Here is an 18,411-nt window from a genome sequence, read left to right on the forward strand (position 1 = left end):
GGGACGGCACAAACAAATGCACACTGATTCCTGCAACTCTGGACTTCTGCTGCTCTCAGAATCACCATATGTAAAATATAATCCTCTTTAAATCTGAAAAGAGCTCTTCTGACTGTGAGCCTAATGTTTATTCTTTACCATCATATGTATCCACCGTTACCAATACCAATGGCAGAAAGACGCACTTCTGAAAACTAACTCATTAGCCTAATTGTCTGAAACAAAAAACTCATCAGTTACACATCCTGAGCACATGCTATAAATGACTAAACCAAGCATTCTGTTCAAAAGAAATCGAAACTACATTAAACAATACACAGAATACAGCAAATCAGGCTTTGAAAATGAGGCTATGTAATTGGTCTGCACCTGGGAGGCCATAAACCATAAGAAGTGATGAAGTTTAATGCCAAGATGTGAGTGAAACTTTCTGGGGAAAGAACTCCATGTCTAGTCTTTTGTCACTCCTGTCGTGGGGGTTAGGGGTCATCCTTAACCAATTAAGAATTTTTAAGCTGAATGGATAATTCTGTGCAGGTGTTTGCATTAAAATAGGCCTTCCTGTACAACTGCTGACCTTGAGAAAGGCCCTTTACTCTCACAACCCGTGTCCTAATCGTGATAGAGTCTATCGATACAGATGTAGCCTAAGCCTTGCTCACACAGGACTAATATTATCTGGGGACCTCATGTAATTTAGAAATGACCACCCCACATCTGTTTCGTGCGGCACATGCACACAGGATATATAGAATAATCTATGTAACTATGTGCCTTGCTGCAGTAGATACCACTACAAGTGAGAGATACATATTATTCACGACTGCTCGTTTCACATCTCCCCATTCAATCAGTTCAGACTTGCCTTCGAGCTTACATGCAAGTTGTGTAAACCATGATAACGAAGCTGTATGTTGTATTTCGCCAGGATTCATCACACGATTCCACCTCTGGCCTCTATCACTATTCACTCCATCAGGTGTAGCAACCCACCCCCTCATTATACCTCAGTGCTACCTGCACAATGGTGCGTAAAATAGGGCACTTTGGTCTTCCATTTTCATGTTTGAGTCTAATCAGTCACTGGCACCTTCTCACCGCACAAAAAGCTGTATGCATGTTGTTCGTCTATATTAGTGTGTAATAATGAAAGAATAGCTGTGTGTGTGTGTGTGTGGAGGGGGGGAGCGGGGGCGCTGCAGCACAACAGACGGAGCCATGTCATTAGCACCCAGTGGACAAAGTCTTTGATGTCGCCTATCCCTCTTCTTGTTTGATGGCGCTGGCCTTACAGATGAAGCACAAGAATCAAATGATGCTTTGTGTACCGAGGCCAAAACACAGCATCCAGTTGCCTGGAACACTCGGATCAAAGTGAGGGGCCCTTATGAATGCCTGACAAGATAGAGTGGAACAGTCAACATCTTCCAAGACACAAAACAAACTCACACTTCATGCCCAGAAAAACATGGCAAGTCAAATTCAGGGACAAATCAGAAGACGGCAGCGGTGGTGAGGGCTGCCTCTCCTGAACACACAGACTATGAATCGTAGAGCGGCACCCAATGAGGACAGCCCGTGAGTGGAATGATGAGTCGAGAGGATTGCTGAGCTATCCAGGACATCTGAAGATAAATCAAACCCACGTATTTAAAGGTTGACGTTTGATGTTTTATCAAATATCAAACTCAGGGTGTGTGTGTGATTTTCATAAATGTGCCGTGAAAGACCAGGTCCTGCTGTTCACATCTGACAATAGAAGTCTCTTCATTTAACACACAGATGTACAATTTCTCTTTGTTTAAAAAAAAAAAAAAAAAAAGTACATAATGCATGAGAGGACTTTGAGTCTGAGCTTTTCAAAGAATCCAGTTCCTAGAGTCAAATTCTTGTTATTTTTACGAATTTGGGGAAGAGTCAAAATAGCTCGGATGATCTCCGAGAACAAATCGTTTCATACTCTGCCCAGAGCAGCTTAACACACAAACTATAGAGTTGACGAATAGAAAAAACATGTTATTCAGAGTGACTAAATAATAAAGACGTACGAACGAACGCCAACTTAAACTATTAAAATGAAACTATAACTAAAGCTATTCAAATAGTGTAGATATTATCCAAACACTTCAGCTCCACGTCTTTATAATACTTTATATATATATCTTTATATATATATAATATACTGTATAGTGTAAACAACATTGTGTCGTCACGGTCAAAGAAAATTCATGAGTCATGATTTTCATAGACACGGTCGATTGCGTTACTTACTGACAAATGAACGCTAACACACACCAGACTGTCTGACAAGTGCTCGAGGACCACACTGACAACACATGAACTCATTGGTCTTTAAAGCACCCCCCCCCCCCCCCCCCAGCAGTTAAGACCTCGTCACTTCTGGGCATGGAACCAAACAGACGCTTTGCCCTCTACATAATGTCTACCTTTGATAAACCTTTTATTTGATTCAGAGGTTTCACTTGAATTCCAATTATCCGGGGACATTTCACTTTGGACAATGAAGCACTTTATGGCATGAGGAGCTTCCAGGGTGTGTCATGTACGAATGCTAATAGAATTAATCCTACAATCAATAATTGTACTTCTAATGACTGGGCTGTCTAATTTATGGGTGACTTCACAAAGCATGGCTTGAGGGCGCTGATTGCACATCATGCGCAACCACTATCTGACCCCATCTCAAGGTCTGATTCCAAAAAATAAATCATTAATAATGCATTAATATTACAGCAAAAACACCCTGTCAAGTTTACAGCAGAGTGCAATTTGCTCCCTTTCTCCGTTTCCCCCGTATTCACTTTATTCATCTTTTATGTAAGATTGCAGGTGCCCGCAAGGAAGCAGCAAAATCTAATTCAACAAGACAAACCAGCACAATCATACAAATATCACCTGCAGGCAGAGAGACTGTGATGAAAGTGCTCGGCAAGAGGAGGCTACACGAGGAGAAAGTGTCAGATGAGGACAGATGAGGGGAAAAAAGGAGGGAGGGGATGCAGCAGAAAGTTAAAGGAAGGCAGTAAGGATGGACGAGGTATTATATATGGACATGTGCGTACTGAGTCTCTGCCACCTTCCACCACTAACCAGTTTTCTACAGGGCTCAACAGTCAGGAATGCCAGGCGCAAGTAGAATACCAATTCAGGCTAGTAAATAGAGGCAACTTACTGCCCAAGTGGTAAAAAAAAATGAAATGCGTTGTTTTTTTTACGGAGCTGATGATGGAAGTAGCCACAGAGTGAGTCATCTCGCTTCCTTCTCATATCTCTCTCACTCGCGAGAAAATGTCCCCGGCTGAAGACAAATTCATGATCTGAAGCTCAAGCGAGCATTTCAATTATGGTTGAAAGAGGAGTTCAGTTGGATGACGTTAAGAGGATGTGAAACTCTAGATTAATTTAGTTAAATCAAGATCAAACTTGATAATTAACTTGAGTCTTTGTTAGTTGACAACCGTCATTAAATAAAAGTAAAATTGACTTTGGGCAAGTATTTCTGACGGGGTAAGTGAAAAAAACAGAAAGATAAAAACGTTGAACCCTGGTATACCACACACAAGACATGCAGCGCTTCAGCGGAATAGAATATTTAACATCATTTCACCTTAAAGGTCCAGCTTTTCTTTCATGTCAGTTTTTAAGGTCGAGAATGAACTGTGAAGCTCAGCATTAGATACCAATACAGCCTGTATAAATATTTAGAGATTCAAAATTTAAATGTCTACTTTTACATACAGCAAACATTTATGATTCGTTCTTTGAAGAATCGTGACCAAGATGTGCACTGAGCTATCTCAGCGTCATTTTGTCATTCTGCTAGTGCTATCGGCTGATACACACACTGACGGAGAGACACATCCGGAACAAGCCAATATCAGCCGACATATATTGGACAGCCACTGTATTGCTGCGTTCACGTCATATGGGACGGATGGTAGAGATGGGAAAGATCCCCATGTAAACGTTCAGGTCATCAAGACAATTGTATGAGTACAGAATTGGTTGTTTCAGGATTAACATACTGTGCATTAACAATATAACACTAAGACGCCCATATTTGTATCAGGCACTTCTGTATTAGGAAGTCGTCGTATCGGTGTCGGTGTAGCCATAGAATTAGAGAAAGCAAGTAAGTGAGGAGTCCACAGTGTAACCTTATCATTCACATGCAATGCACATAAAGGGAAACTTAGTAGGGCTCAGTCTGGGAATCTTGGCCATCCACACACCTGCCTGGAGAAGAAGGAAGAGTGAGTCAAGTCTATATCCAGGAGTCAAGTCTATATCCATTTCACGTCCCAAGTGCCAGTTTTCATAGCCCGGCTTTCCTGCCTTCACCTGCTGCCTGACTGGCAATGCAGGAGCAGACCCCGACACCTGACCCTGCAAATGGTGGACCTTCTGATGAAAGCTGGCTCAACAAAAGTGCAAGTACACTTGGAATGTAATTAAGCGACGTGGATGTGACTGCATTGAATATTAGCACAAAAAGTACGATTGATTCCTCTCCGACGTGTGCATTGTTGTCTCAACAAATTCACCAACGTCAGGCATTGATGCATTGACTTTACTATTTACTATGAGAAAGTGATGAAAACAGACAATATTCCCTCTCACAAGCTCTTTCATACGTGCGCAAACACACACACACATCTTTATCCCCCTAAATGCTTCTACAGAGACATGCACACACCTGAGAGGGAAGAAACTACGAGGAAGCCAAACGAGTGAAACGCTCAAAAAAACCCCGCCACGGGTCATATTCCTCATTAACTTTCTCCTCAAACTGCAACTAGAAATCAAACTGCCTCACGTGGGCACACACCCGCCACACACACAAGCGTTCATGCACGTCGCCGAGCACACACACGCGCTAAGAAGCTGGGAGAGGCGCGACTTTAAGTCTCCTCTCCTCTATTCCCTGAAGCAGAAAGTCAGGATCTGGGCTGAGGTGATAAGTGCACTGGGAAATTCACACATACACACACGAACACACCCCCTCACACAGAGGAAAAAGTCACTCAAAGTCACACTCGAGAATAAACACAGCTGTATTTCTTCATTCAAACACCAATGAAATATAATTTGTATATAAATTCAATTTTGCTTGCGCACTCATCTGGAGAAAACACACACACACACACACACACACACACACACATACACACACACACACACACACACACACACACACACACACAAAATAAAAAACAATATTTTTCAGTAGTGTTACAATTTCAGAGCTTCCACCATGTGACGCGGAGCAGCAGAGGAATGCCGCCCCATACAGATTGCATGCTCATGCATACATGCGTCATTCTGCCGTTTAATCGGTATACACCCCCCACCTAGGGGCCATTTATAGGTACTCAAAGGCGTCCGTGCTTTCCTCAAGTGACTCCAAGCATACTGCGAGCTGCTATGACACATGCGTGCATCCAGGGGCTGTACTTAAATGTGATTATGTGGCGCACTGCATGAAAAGATGGAGCAGCTATTTAAGCTGAGAGGCGGTTGACTAACGAGTGTGTGTGGAGAGACAGCCTTCCTCTGTGTTTACTGGAGAAATGAATATTTTCTGGTCTGGTTTATTTTGGTTGAGTGATTTTATTCTGGATTATGAGTGCCAGTGTAGTACAAAAGATGCCACAAAAGGTGAGAACTAGCAGAGCACAGGGACATTAGGCTCAATAACATAACATTATCGAAGCTATTTGTGTGAAATATCAAACGAGAATGGGACCACAGAACAAAAAGGTTTTGCGATTGCGAAATTAGATCTTTATTGTGTGTGTACAATTGTGTTTGTGTGTGTATTTCACTGACCAGTTTCTTCCTCTTGTCCTGCTCAGTCGGTGGCTCCTCGTCATCACTCAGCTTCGGCTCCTCAAAATGGCTCATCAGCATGCAGCTGCGAACAATAATATCCGACTCAATATTAATAACCACGTATAGACCTCAACAGTAGGAGACAATTTCAGGAGAGGCAGCATGCGCGCGCACACACACGCACACACACGCACACACACGAGAAAAGGCTGAACCCTCTGGCACTCGAGTACACAGCCCGGCCTGCTATTCATATTGGTTCATCAGCATGCAGAGAGAATTACAAGCGAAACCTTTGTGCTCAGTCCAAACTCTTTTATTTCCTCTGCCGCCTTTTTTTGTTTGTTTACTTGATCCTTTGTGTGAGTGAAGGTAAGGTAGTAGGGTCTCGAATGTCACATTTGGTGACTTTGACATGTGGCATTTTAAAAGTCGTGATCAGAAATATTAACTAAATTCTACCTAAACTCTGACTAATGAAATCCACACTAATAATCGAGCACGTTTAAACAGCTCAGATACTCCCATCCAGTCTGTCTATTCTGGAGTGAACACACCTTTAAAGTGGCTCAATATTTCTATAATAATGTATCAAATGACAACGTAAAGATAATGTGACAGTGTAAAAGAAGCCCCTCGTACTGATAAACCTACAGAGAATTAGCACTTTAGAGCTTTATAGCGATTTACACTTCGCAGCTTTACTGTTTCGGTTCACTCCCACCATCTCATGTCGTCGTTCCGGGGCGCAGCAGGCAGCTGTCATAAGTGGAAAAACACCAAACGGCAGACAGACACAACAGTCAGCAGCTAAAGAGCCAGACATTTTCTTCAGGAGTTGGTGACCAAAAACAGAGCTAAAAGAGAATGAATTATCGGCTTACATTTTTTACTTATTGGTTTATTTGATAAGGGACAGTGCACATTAATAAGAACATTGCTATAAATGCGCCAGAGTTAGCCAAGAGGCTATTTTTCATCTGTAGTCCCACATTGATCAGGTGGCCAGAGACACAACTCTGAATGAATGAAAATGTTGCTCCGTGACTGCTGGATGTGTAAATAAGCAACTGTTTGCCATGAAGATCGCCAAATAAACTAAAGTTGATTATACGTCAACGTTGTGTTCACAACTCGTTTCTACAAAAAATCCGTTATTGCAGTTAAAGCTACATATGGCCACATATTTACTTCCCCTTTTTAAAACTTATGAAGTTTGAATTTTGTTGAACTGAAAGTACAACTTTTCTTTTCCTATATTTTAGTTTTTAGAATCTTGCACATTGATCCTATGCAGTTCAGCACAAAATACATTTACACTGTTAATTCCTTTTACAGTAGTTGAGTAACAAGTGACTGATTTACTACAATAACACTGGAGTAACATGATGAATTGGGTTGCCAACTGGCATGTTGTTTTACTGAATTAATCCATGGCAGCAATGACTTCCATTGTTATTCCACACCACACGGGAACTATTCCAAACCACTTATAAGAACAGAAGAATGAAAGGGAAGTCTTAAAGGAAGATTACACTACCCACTGCTTTCCGTCTCAGTTGATTGCATTTACAAACAGTGAATAAAATGTGCATCCACAAATATGTTTCTTGTCTGTTATGAAGCACAACAGGGGACCAAAACAATTCAACACATCACCGGCAAATAAGCAAACATTTGCACTAACCGCTCGACCCAACTTTTCAGTTTATTTCACACTGGCAAATTTCAGGAGGGAAGCAGAGGAAATGTGTGTGTGTAGGTTAAAGTCACACACCACAAAAAACATTTGTCTTTAACCACCCGGCCAAATCAGAATGGTGAATAAAAATCACCAAGTATATAAATCAGGTTATAAGATTGTGAAAAATAAGCAGTATTACGCTTCTCTGAAACGCTGACAGCGCAGTGAGGGTCGATTATACGAGCACAGAATGTACCATGGATGTATGTACAGTATATAATAATACTACTACTTCTCTTTGGCCATCTCACTGCTGCGTGCTACTTCTGCTGCTCTACGGGCAGAGCATGCGCACCGGGGACTTCCGGTTCGGCCCTATGTTAATTTGAACGGGAATAAAATCATCCAATCGTGCGACTCTTCTAAATTTTCCAAATGTGTTCTGACCGAATTGATCAAATTATAAATGTTGAAACAAGTTCTTCTGCGTGGGTTGAGGCTCACTTTATCGACCGTTTTACAGTCGCGGCACATTGAGCAGGGGGGTGGGGGGGGCACTGATGCTATGTGCTCGAATTTCTATATAGCGCTAGGGGAGGGTTGTACAAAAGGATGTCTCCGGTGCATCATCAAGGCGGCCATAAAAATGCTGAACGCAAAAATGATGAAAACAGTTTTCTGATCAACGCTGCTAAGTCAATCTTCTTTAGGGCACCGTCATGCTCCATGAGCAGGGCTGCTTTCGTATCATTGATTTACAATCGTTCTTTAGAAGTTTGTTTTCCAAGGAGCATCGAGCTGCACTGCTTTCAAAACAGATATGTCAACATTCATTCAGCATGCATGAGCTTTGTCAAAATTACAAACGGCCTTCACCTGTGCAAAGAATGTCTGAAAGGTACAAGTATTGATGCAGATGTTCTTCTCGGTCAATTAGTGAGAAACACGCATACTTACTCTTTGAAGGTGCTCGTTTCAGAATCTTCCGTCATCACGTCATGCAGGGCCTCAACGGAGATGTTGATGATGCCACAGAACTTGTCCTGGATCACACTGATGACAAACAGACACCACCGACTCATTACTCACGAGGTCACTCATTCAACAGCTGTGTGTTGGAATGAAAAAGAAAGCTAGATGCACGTATAAAGAGAGAGATGGGCGTCTGCCCAAATAAGCAAATGGTTTATCAAGAGCACCATGACAACAGAGAGCAACAGTCAAGGTAAAATCCTGGCGACACTGAAAGTGATGAAGCGTCTGTCAAAAAAAACAACATATGGCCGTCCACAGAAAAGGGGATCTATCCCATTCATCAACTCATGTTATAGGACACGTGTCCAGATTGTACCGTTTGTATGCTTCTCACCGTTTCTCCATTGGCTTCCATTTGGAAGGAACATTTTAAAAAAAAGACACAAAGGCAAACCAAAAAAAGAATAAACATCAATCGGGTAATGGTTGAAAACATTTCTCTACTTTTATGATCCCAGAAAAACATGTTCCCATTGCACTGATCAGTCGCATATGATGAGGGGGATTGTCCACCTAGAAATGCAGTTTCATTTGATTGTCTCACACACTCAAGTGTGAAAAATAAAAATCAATAACGCTTTACGCGCAGCCTTGCGGTCTGAGTCTTATTTTAGCCACTGAGGTGATTCTTCCAGATAAAAAGCATTGCTTTAAAATATGCTGGCTCGCATCAACCCACCACCCTGGCTTAGAGACAAGCGGCAGTCATTGATTCATTATTTGAGCCATTCTTCCAAAGCACCGGAAGGGAAGTGGGAGTTTCCCAAGTCAATGGGAATGAAGAGCAGGGAGGGAAAAGAATACAAAGACACAAAGAGAGAGTATGTGGCGGTATATGGGCACTGATGCATCAAAGGTACTGTCAGTTCAGGTGCTTGGCTTGGTCGACCCCAGGCAATGCTGCATGAAGTTCACTGAGCATGAAGTCTGGCAAAAAATTGAAAAATCAGTGCATGACGGATACAAACCCAGCCAGTGAAAACAGACCTCTCTCTTACTTCTCATGAGTGGGAATCGCTATGCTAGTGTTTATTTTGTTAATATTGACATCAAGACTGAAATCACGTGAAAGCTGAGCTACAGCAACAGGGGATCCATCTACTCAGCATATGACTGTTGTTCTATTCTGCGCCTACATGAACTGTGTACTTCTCCAATCAAATTGGAGCTCCATCCACACGACTACGTTTTCACTTTAAAACAGCTTTATAGAACAAAAACAATCTCCGTGCAGATGTTTCAGTGCCGTAGACGGGAAGAAGACTCATCCAATGTACTCTGCAGTCCCCTCTTTAGCACCTCACGCTCAAAACAAAGACGAATTCAGATAAAAAATATGAAAACATATGCTTTTCAAATGTTGCAATAAGGGGTTTTATTTACAGTAGCCACCAACAAAGATATAGTCTGCTGCTATAAGTGTATTCAAGGTCTTGCTTTATCTTTCTCTCTCACACACATCAACCACACGAGGACGCAATCTATCACTAAGGTTGATCAGGGCCGATCTGGACATTTGATCGTTCTCTCGCTAATCCTCAGGAACCAAAACTTCATCGATAATATTATCTTACAAGGCGCATGTTATTTATGGCCCCACCCCCAAAACGGGCGCTCCATGTAGGGCTGGAACAGGAACTGTCACAAAGCGCTGGAATAATAGCTTGCCTCCTGCATATGTAGGCAGCAGAAGCATTATCAAATGCAGAATTAACAGCTGCTAGCATAGACAAAAAGGTCATCCGTTTTGAAATAAACTACTGCTAGTTGAGGCTGATGGTGTTTGTTTTCCTCCAGAAGAGGATCATGTGATAGCATGAACGTAGCAAAGGGAGGCGTTTTAAAATGAAAACGTAGTAGTGTGGAGGTAGATTCAATGTACATGCGTACACTCACACAGATACGAGTTGTGATTGACTTCAAAGAGAATGGAAACGGCTCCAGGGGAAGTTTAAACAGTTGTTCCTTTCAGCCGGCAACATTTCCCTACTAATATCCAGGGAGCGTAAAATACCTCGCTGAACAATTTCTGAATAAACGTCTCAAATTGGCAGCCATAGCAACAACTGGATGCAGGCATGGTATCAAAGATCCCTTATCACATATTTAAACATGTCCGTCAATTCTAATTCTATCCAGCGCGGGCGGCACTTGTCCGGTGATTATTTTCTAATGGCTGACTAGTGCTAGCTGCTTCGTGCCTGCCATTCAAATCACTGTAAGTGGTTACAGGATCTGAAAGCTGACGGGCTGCGAGCGAAGACGAGACGGGAGCAAAGCCTGCTCACAGCACCTGTGTCGGAGTCGTACTCGCAGCATAAAGGAGTGGAGGACAGTGAAGTGAAGTGTGAAGGCTGAACACAGAATGGCATTTTAAGTGTTATCCAAAACCATTTTTTTTCAGAAAATACATTTCATATTTGATTCTTTCGTGTTCAGCTGCAATTACAGATTTAATGTCTATGGTCAAATCTGACCTCTTTAGAGAAGCAGAGTAACATGCTATGAGACTTACTAAATGCTCTTCTTCTCCCTCCATAGATTAGATACAGTCCATCTAAGCTTGTTGTAAATGGATTTCAATTAAACATCCCTGATTCAAATTGATGCTGCTGAGCATCATTAACTTTGAATCATTAGAGTAAACCTTAAATAGCACAAGTGCGGGTGTAAGTGGCAAGCGCATAACTCATGACAGGACTCAAGATTGTTTCAGTTCTTCAACTCTTGCATTGGAAAATGTAAAGCATATCAAAGCTACGTATTATATTGGGAAATATTCTAATGACAGAACTGACAAATTACCCGTTTGGGCAAGTAGTTAAGAATTCAAAAACTACAGGTTTCTAAAAAAATATATGTGTGAATAACAACAAATAAAGCCAAATCATTGCATAATCTCACACTGGAGAAGAGCTTGATTTACTAGTAATAATTTACCAGCAATTACATAAAAAAAAAAAAAATGCAAAATAAGTATGCATTAATGCAAGCTATAGGTGCAGATCAAATGTCTGCATCAAACATCGAACAGAACTTTGATAAAAATGTTGAGTACTTGGAGAACATTCCTCTGAACAGGACTTTGAGAAGACACCGTTATAATCATGATTAGACACAATGTGAGGACAGCAGACCCATGCAATAAAGATGTATGCATATTGATTTCCTACGGTGCTTGTTCTTGTTGCTCTGCCTTCGTAAAGCAAATTGTCAGTGATGATGAACTGGTAGTGCAAAACAAATACCAACGGGTTCTGATGACTAAAGCAGTCTTTAGTGAAAATGGCCTCATGGCTGTGCATGTTAAATACAAACTGAACCATTCTGGTTCCCTTAGATTGCACAAAAGTTTCCGAAAGTAAGAAGTCCACCTCATCAACGGACAAACAGGTTTCCTCCTTTGAATGCGTTAACGTGCCATCACTAAGTAGGAAAAGCAGCTGACGGACTAAATAAAAATCATCCCGTGAAAAGTGTAAGTGAAGCTGTTTCACAGAACTCGAGGAGTCTTCTCGCTTTACGCCTTGAAGCAAATTCCCAGCGGTGCGCTCCACTGTACAGCTGCATAATACTGATCCACACTTTTTCTTATAGACACCCAAAAAGTAAGGGGTGGAGATAAAATATTCAGTGTTGCAAGTCAAATAGAACTGATATGCAAATGTCATCAGCTTATTACGACTACTAGTATTCAAATTCAGTTCCATCTCTAAATATCGGTTCACCAAAGATTCCACCTCCTGCTATGGACAAACTCCAGAGTGTCTTGCTGTTTATTCAACATTGCAAACACAAACACTAGACATTTAATTAGAACACCTACCTATTCACGCAATTATTCCAATTCTTTCTTCTAAATGTCACTGACCTCTTGCTGATCCTTCATCCAGATAACATGTTTTCTACTGGCATTAGAACAAGAGAAATATTTAGGCTACATTGTTCTCTAACAAGCTCTTACTTCCTGTCTTCTAAGCACAACCGCTAATTTGTGGTGCTAAATGATTGCTAGAAAAGCTGAGTCACTGTTTACTTTTTTTCTTGTGACTGCTGATTTTTCAATGATGCATTTATGTATAATAAAAATAAATAAAAATAATTATACCATTAGGGTAAAAAAATAATAATTATAAGATTAGTCATTATGATTGAGTTTCATTCTTCTATCTGCTGTCTACTGTCGCTGCATCCTGTGCTTAGCGCCAAGACAATTGTGATTGGTTCAAAGAAATACAAACAAGCCAGAGTGCTTCCCCCCCCCCCCCCCCCCCCAACACCAGAATGATTATGTGTGGAGCCAAACGACACAGCGTTGTGAGGAAAGGTCTACCTGTGCCGGACAAGGCCAGCCATCAACGTCACTTCATACTTTGCTACAGCTTATAGACAATCGTTTGACCACCAACATATATTTCGTTCATCCTTGAGTGCAAGTGGCCGTTTGTGCCAAAATGTGAAGGTATTCGCCAGAGGCGCTCCCGAGATCTCATGAGAACGGGATGGACGTGAAGTCGCAGTGACCTTTGACCTCCAACATCCAATCAGTTCCCCCTCGAGTCCGGGTGAACGTTTGTGCCAAATTTGAAGCAATTCCCTCTGGGCGTTCCTGAGATATCGCGTTCACAAGAACGCAGCGGACGGAGTCAGAAAAAGACCAAATAATGAACGCTGCTAAGGGCGGCCATGGACCTCATTCAGCTTCAGCTCTGATTGTATGTGAGAACGTTGATTGGTCATGCAGCGCTTAACCAGCCGAACGCTGTCATAACCAATTGCTGTGTGAGACCGAGGATGGGGGCGCAACAAAGGATTGCATGCCCGTCTGCGATAACCATATCTCAATTGCAGACAACTGAGCTTCACAAAATCTTGATAAAAACATGCAGCACCATATATACAGTGAGATGAGAGGACACGAGGAAAGGGGATCATGAAAGCCCACAGTGACTCCTCTGAACCACTTCAAGAGAAGTTTCACTTAGAATGTGAAATGAGAAATCTCTTTTGATGGCAAGTGAAGAACTTTCTCTAAACGTTTGGTGCTCAGCCTTCCTTGTCAGCCTACCTGACACGTTTAGGTGTCGATGGCAGCCTAATATGTGATGACTGACACAAGACAAGAACATGCTTCATCTCTCTCTCTCAATGCAACATGCTGGTTCAAGTCTGGGAGCAGTAAATGTGGGAGCATGATAACATGTCTTGACATTATGTAGGACAGCCACCCCTTTGGGTACACGAGTCAACCTCAGATTCAACCTAAAGATCCAGTAAGTGCTTTATCGTGAATATCTGGCAAGGAAAGGAACTGTTTCGGTGGAAATGTTCTAGCATTGCATGCAACGGTCGTAAAACTTTCGCAACTAACCTCAGAAGATGCTGTTGTTTCTATGCAAAGTACACCACTACAATTCAACTCGACAAAATAACTGCATAAACAAGTGGACGCACAAACTTAACTCACAGCAGGAGGCGCGCACACAAGCAGAGATGCGTCATGCCGCTGATAACGCCGGATCAAAATACCTCATCACTGCATGCCTCCTCTTAAAGGCTGGTCCAGAGAGATAGTAAATTAGACAGATTATAAACTCACAGAGCATGTTGTGGTGTGTCTAGTAGAAGACACCTCCTGTAAGCACCATGTAAAGCGTGTCTGGAGACCCCCCACTGCCTATGTATGCCTGCATTGTGCATATATGCGTGTGCTGCTGTCACGTAATACTGGCACCCATATGGTGTTAAGTCTGTTGATTTTGTGCAGCATATTATGGCTGTAGGGTACAAATCTGTTGTCTTCGTCAAACTTTTGAACAGCAGCTGATATTCTCTGTTGCTAGTGCCCACTTAGCGCCACAGACCTCCCCGATAAGGATGAGTCCACCAGCTACGCTCTACAAAGACAAACAAGAGCCGAGTAAATATTTTGCGTCTTCACTTCCCCCTTATTTGCCCTGGCGCCAGCTGTGCTGACGCGGCGGATGCCATCCACTTCTCACCAGCTCAAAGCCCCGTCTGCAGACAGATGAACGACGAGTGCTTCTCACCTGTTGTCCGACGGGAGGAGGGAAAGCAGAGCCAGCGACGACAGCTTCCTCCTCTCCGGCTGAGTGATGTTGTCCATGCGGTCGACCCACATCTCTATCACGCTGCCCAGCAACTGCTCCATCTGATGGACGGAGAGAAGGGTGGAGGAGACGAGGTGGACGGGGAGGGAGGAGAGATGTGCGGGGGGTTAATATAGAGGGAAGAACGAGGAGACAAACAGAGGAGCGGCAATTCAATATTTAAAGAGCAAGAGTGACTTAAACAGTGTTTGGCAACTCATGAAACACTGATCGATTCTAACGTTTTAAAGTGTGGTTTAGCCTTTGTCTTATAAAAGCCTGCAAAACTCACCTTCCCTGTCTGTTCCGCCTCATTAACCTCACTGACTTGTCCTCTATTTTAAAGAAAGGAGAGGCATGATGGAGAGACAACTCTAGGTCTTTCATTTATTTAGATTAAGGCAACGATGTAAAAACCTGACAGTCAGTGTTGCTCTTGGTCAGACAAAAAAAAAAAAAAAAAAGAAAAAACGTCACTTTCACGGAAAAGGGGGTACAACTCTAAACTTTAATATGTTTCCATTTGCAATTCCTTGGCTCATTACTCCTCGTCTCGTTCAGAATGATTCCCTTTTAACAGGCACTTTGCGGTTATGTCTCTCGCCCACATTTCAAAAGGGGACTGTGCTGAGTGGACAGATATGAAGGGCGGACATCGACGCTCACCTTCTGGCTGCACTCGGAGGCCATTTGAGTGAGCAGAGACGAGAAGAAACTGGAGTTCTGGAGCAGGATGCGGCCCATGATTCCGAGGTAGGTGGACATCACCACGGGATACCTCTGTGCAAAGCGCGCACACACACGCACACACACAGCAATGTGAATCATAATCACTCATGCTTTTAAATTAAGCCAATATCATTAAGCATGTTATGGGTGAAGAAGATCCACCGACACAGCAGGATCCTTGAAAGGCCTGTGACCCTTAACTGAGCTGTATGATCAATAAACACCACTGTATATTCTCCATGAGAATTATTTCTTTTTTACATGACAGGAAAGGACAAACTGAAAGTACATGCAGGACCTTCTCTCAAGTATTTTAGCATTCAGTGAAAGAAGAAGGAAATTAAGTGAAATTTCACCACAGGCAATATAACACCATTACAGGTCCAGATCTGTGAAAAATGTCCGGGTCAAACTCACCTCGCCGGCCACAATGCCTCTGAAGACAGCTGGCAGCAGGGGCTGGAACATGTGGGCTCCCAGTACGGGGCTAACCTTTAAAGCTATCTCCACCACCTGCCGAGACACGGGGAGAGAGGGAGGAGGAGAGTCGAGAGAGGGCAGTTAGGAAGAGCGGCAAGGAGAGACGAGCGGAACAGAAGGGGAGAACTCGGGCCGGAGAGGGTGTGTGCCAAACGAGAGAAGATTCGGGTCGGGCACAGGATGATGTAGAGACAAAGAGTGGGAGGACGTACGGGGGGGAGTTAGCGGGAGCTGCGTCTTTGAGAGATATTAAACGAGTGTCGAGGATCCTCCTTTTAATTGAGGGTCTGACCTACAGTATGTGGCAAGACATTTAAATGAGCTCTCTGCGAGGCATTGAAGCTGAAATCAAAAGAATACTCGAGTTCTGCAGCTCAAGTACAGCAACAAAAAACAAAGCCGAAATATGAAGCATGTAAGAGTCAAATATAACTTGACAGAGGCACTGTCGGCATTCCTACCTACAGTGTGAGGATGTGCACTCAGCTGTAAAATAATGCAATCCACTGTAATACAACAGCAATACATCTTACCTTCTTGATAATATTAGAGCGGTTCAGTAATCGATGTGCTCGCTTTGATGGTCAGAAAAATACCTCCGTCATATCTACATTTAGCCACGTAAAGTAATCTTAAAGGGCAGGGGCTGGGTTCAACCAGTAAAAGATCGTTCCATTCTCATTAGCCTATAACATAAATCCAGACCACACCAGCATGATGATGTAACACTGAAACATCACAAATGGCATTTTCCCAAATGAAACCATCAAATGAGAATATTTAACTCAAAAGGTCAGCGAGCAAACTCGCAGCACAGAGACAGTGAGGGGCTATATCTGTCTTGCATAATGAACTTTTCATAGAAACGCATGCTGATTACTTTGATCCCTCTGTTCTCAGGGAGCCCATGTGGGGTGAGCTGCCGTGTGCATGTGTAGGTTGACAGGTTTATAGTCAGCTGGCTCTCTTTTCCCCAAAACAAAGGATTAGCAGGAGCCAGATGTGCCGTAATGCCACCGAGCTTCACTGAGATAAAGCTCTACGGCCTTGTGATCTTTCTGCATACATACACTGCTGAAGCGGCGCAAACAGCACATGTGCACACTGTCATGTACACGCACACACACACACACACACACACATGCACCGACTGAAAGTCAGAGAGCACACCAAAAGAAACGACGATTCAAAAAGTCTACCAACATCGCACATGCAAAGCACACCCACAGCGCGGCTTACTGTTCAGAGCTTCTGGTTGAAACAACATACATTTGCCAGTAATAGAAACAGTCACAGACAATTATCTTTCAGTGAAAACATGCTAACGTTATACAAAATTGAGAATGGCTCCAGAATGGCCCTAGAACTACAACCTGAGGAACTCCACTGAGATGGTGGTTCTTTCAGATTTACTGTATGATTGCAATGGTGTTAACACGGCCCCTGCCTTTAAGATATGAACCAGCTGAGGTCCATACCAGATATCTCGACTTCAATAACGAACCTATGCAGAAGCCTTTATGGTCAACATTATCAAAAGACAGGCTGAGATTTAGCCAGACCAAAGCTGATGTCAGTATTCAAATGATTGTCTTTTAATTCTCAGGTAAACCTTTTGTACCGGCAGCGATGCGACCGTCGCAGCACTTTTTCAGTACAAGGTTTGGGGATCCTATTGACCCAGAATCGCTGTACAGCCTAAGCTATACAGTAAGGTATTTTATAGAGTTTCCTTTTAACAAACGGTTAAGATGTGTATATGGTAGGGCGATATTCAATTCAATTATTTTGTACAGCCCAATATCACAAATCACAAATTTGTGATATTAAAATGCGTGCAGCATACGACATCCTCTGAACTTGGACGCTCGCATCGGAAAATAGAAAACCCCCAAAAACTTTAACAGGGCAAAAAAAGACGAAAGGACAGAAGGAGTGGACCTGGTCTGCGCTGCCTTCGTCACGATTGTGGGAAAGTAGTCATGACAAAAACAACAGTCGGTTTATAAACGCCTTCAATGCCACTTCTAGTGCACCTGCTATAAACCGGGCCACACCGACAAAACAAACAAACACTGGTGGAACTTAAGGAGGGAGAATGAAAAACTCAGGAGAGAGAGATATAAAGAGTAAACAGAGGTGAGACACGTAGTTCTGTGTGTGAGAAGGACGGATTGACAGTACCTTTAACACTTGAACCTGTCCCTCATTCGTGATGTCTTTCAGCATATTGCAGAAAGCTCGACACAAAGACTCTGCATAGTTCTGTAGAGAAAGAAATGAATTGAGCATGTATGAAGTCCTTTACAATGTATGTGGATTATATGAGAGTGTGTGTGTGTGTGTGTGTGTGTGCCTCACCTGCAGGAAGTCTGTGGCAGACAAATATAAGTAGGCAATAACGATCTGAAAGCAGGTGCGCAGGTTCTCGGAGCTCAACTCTGAAACAGAACATCAGATGTTACACTTTAATTAACCAAATTGGAAAAAATGGGTTTAATTGATGGATGCAGGCAGGGA

General features: G+C 42.7%; 1 protein-coding gene across 2 annotated transcripts in view; it reads right to left on the reverse strand.

Moving 5' to 3' along the window:
• Positions 1-18,411, reverse strand: part of ipo11 (importin 11) — a 105,345-nt gene that overhangs the window by 17,405 nt on the left and 69,529 nt on the right. Inside the window, exons 23-29 of one of the 2 annotated variants that reach the window (XM_076098964.1) lie at positions 18,253-18,332; positions 18,076-18,156; positions 15,829-15,924; positions 15,349-15,462; positions 14,623-14,744; positions 8,495-8,590; positions 5,851-5,935 (exon numbers count right to left, since the gene is read on the reverse strand). In XM_076098964.1, the coding sequence (XP_075955079.1) occupies positions 5,851-5,935; positions 8,495-8,590; positions 14,623-14,744; positions 15,349-15,462; positions 15,829-15,924; positions 18,076-18,156; positions 18,253-18,332 (674 nt within the window). Of the gene's footprint in view, positions 1-5,255; positions 5,936-8,494; positions 8,591-14,622; positions 14,745-15,348; positions 15,463-15,828; positions 15,925-18,075; positions 18,157-18,252; positions 18,333-18,411 lie in introns of those variants that run through there. The other variant, XM_076098963.1, reaches the window with a different exon arrangement.

Source organism: Anarhichas minor, unplaced genomic scaffold (assembly GCF_050575085.1).
Source record: "Anarhichas minor isolate MPS153535 unplaced genomic scaffold, ASM5057508v1 ptg000025l, whole genome shotgun sequence".
NCBI classification, from domain to species: domain Eukaryota; kingdom Metazoa; phylum Chordata; class Actinopteri; order Perciformes; family Anarhichadidae; genus Anarhichas; species Anarhichas minor.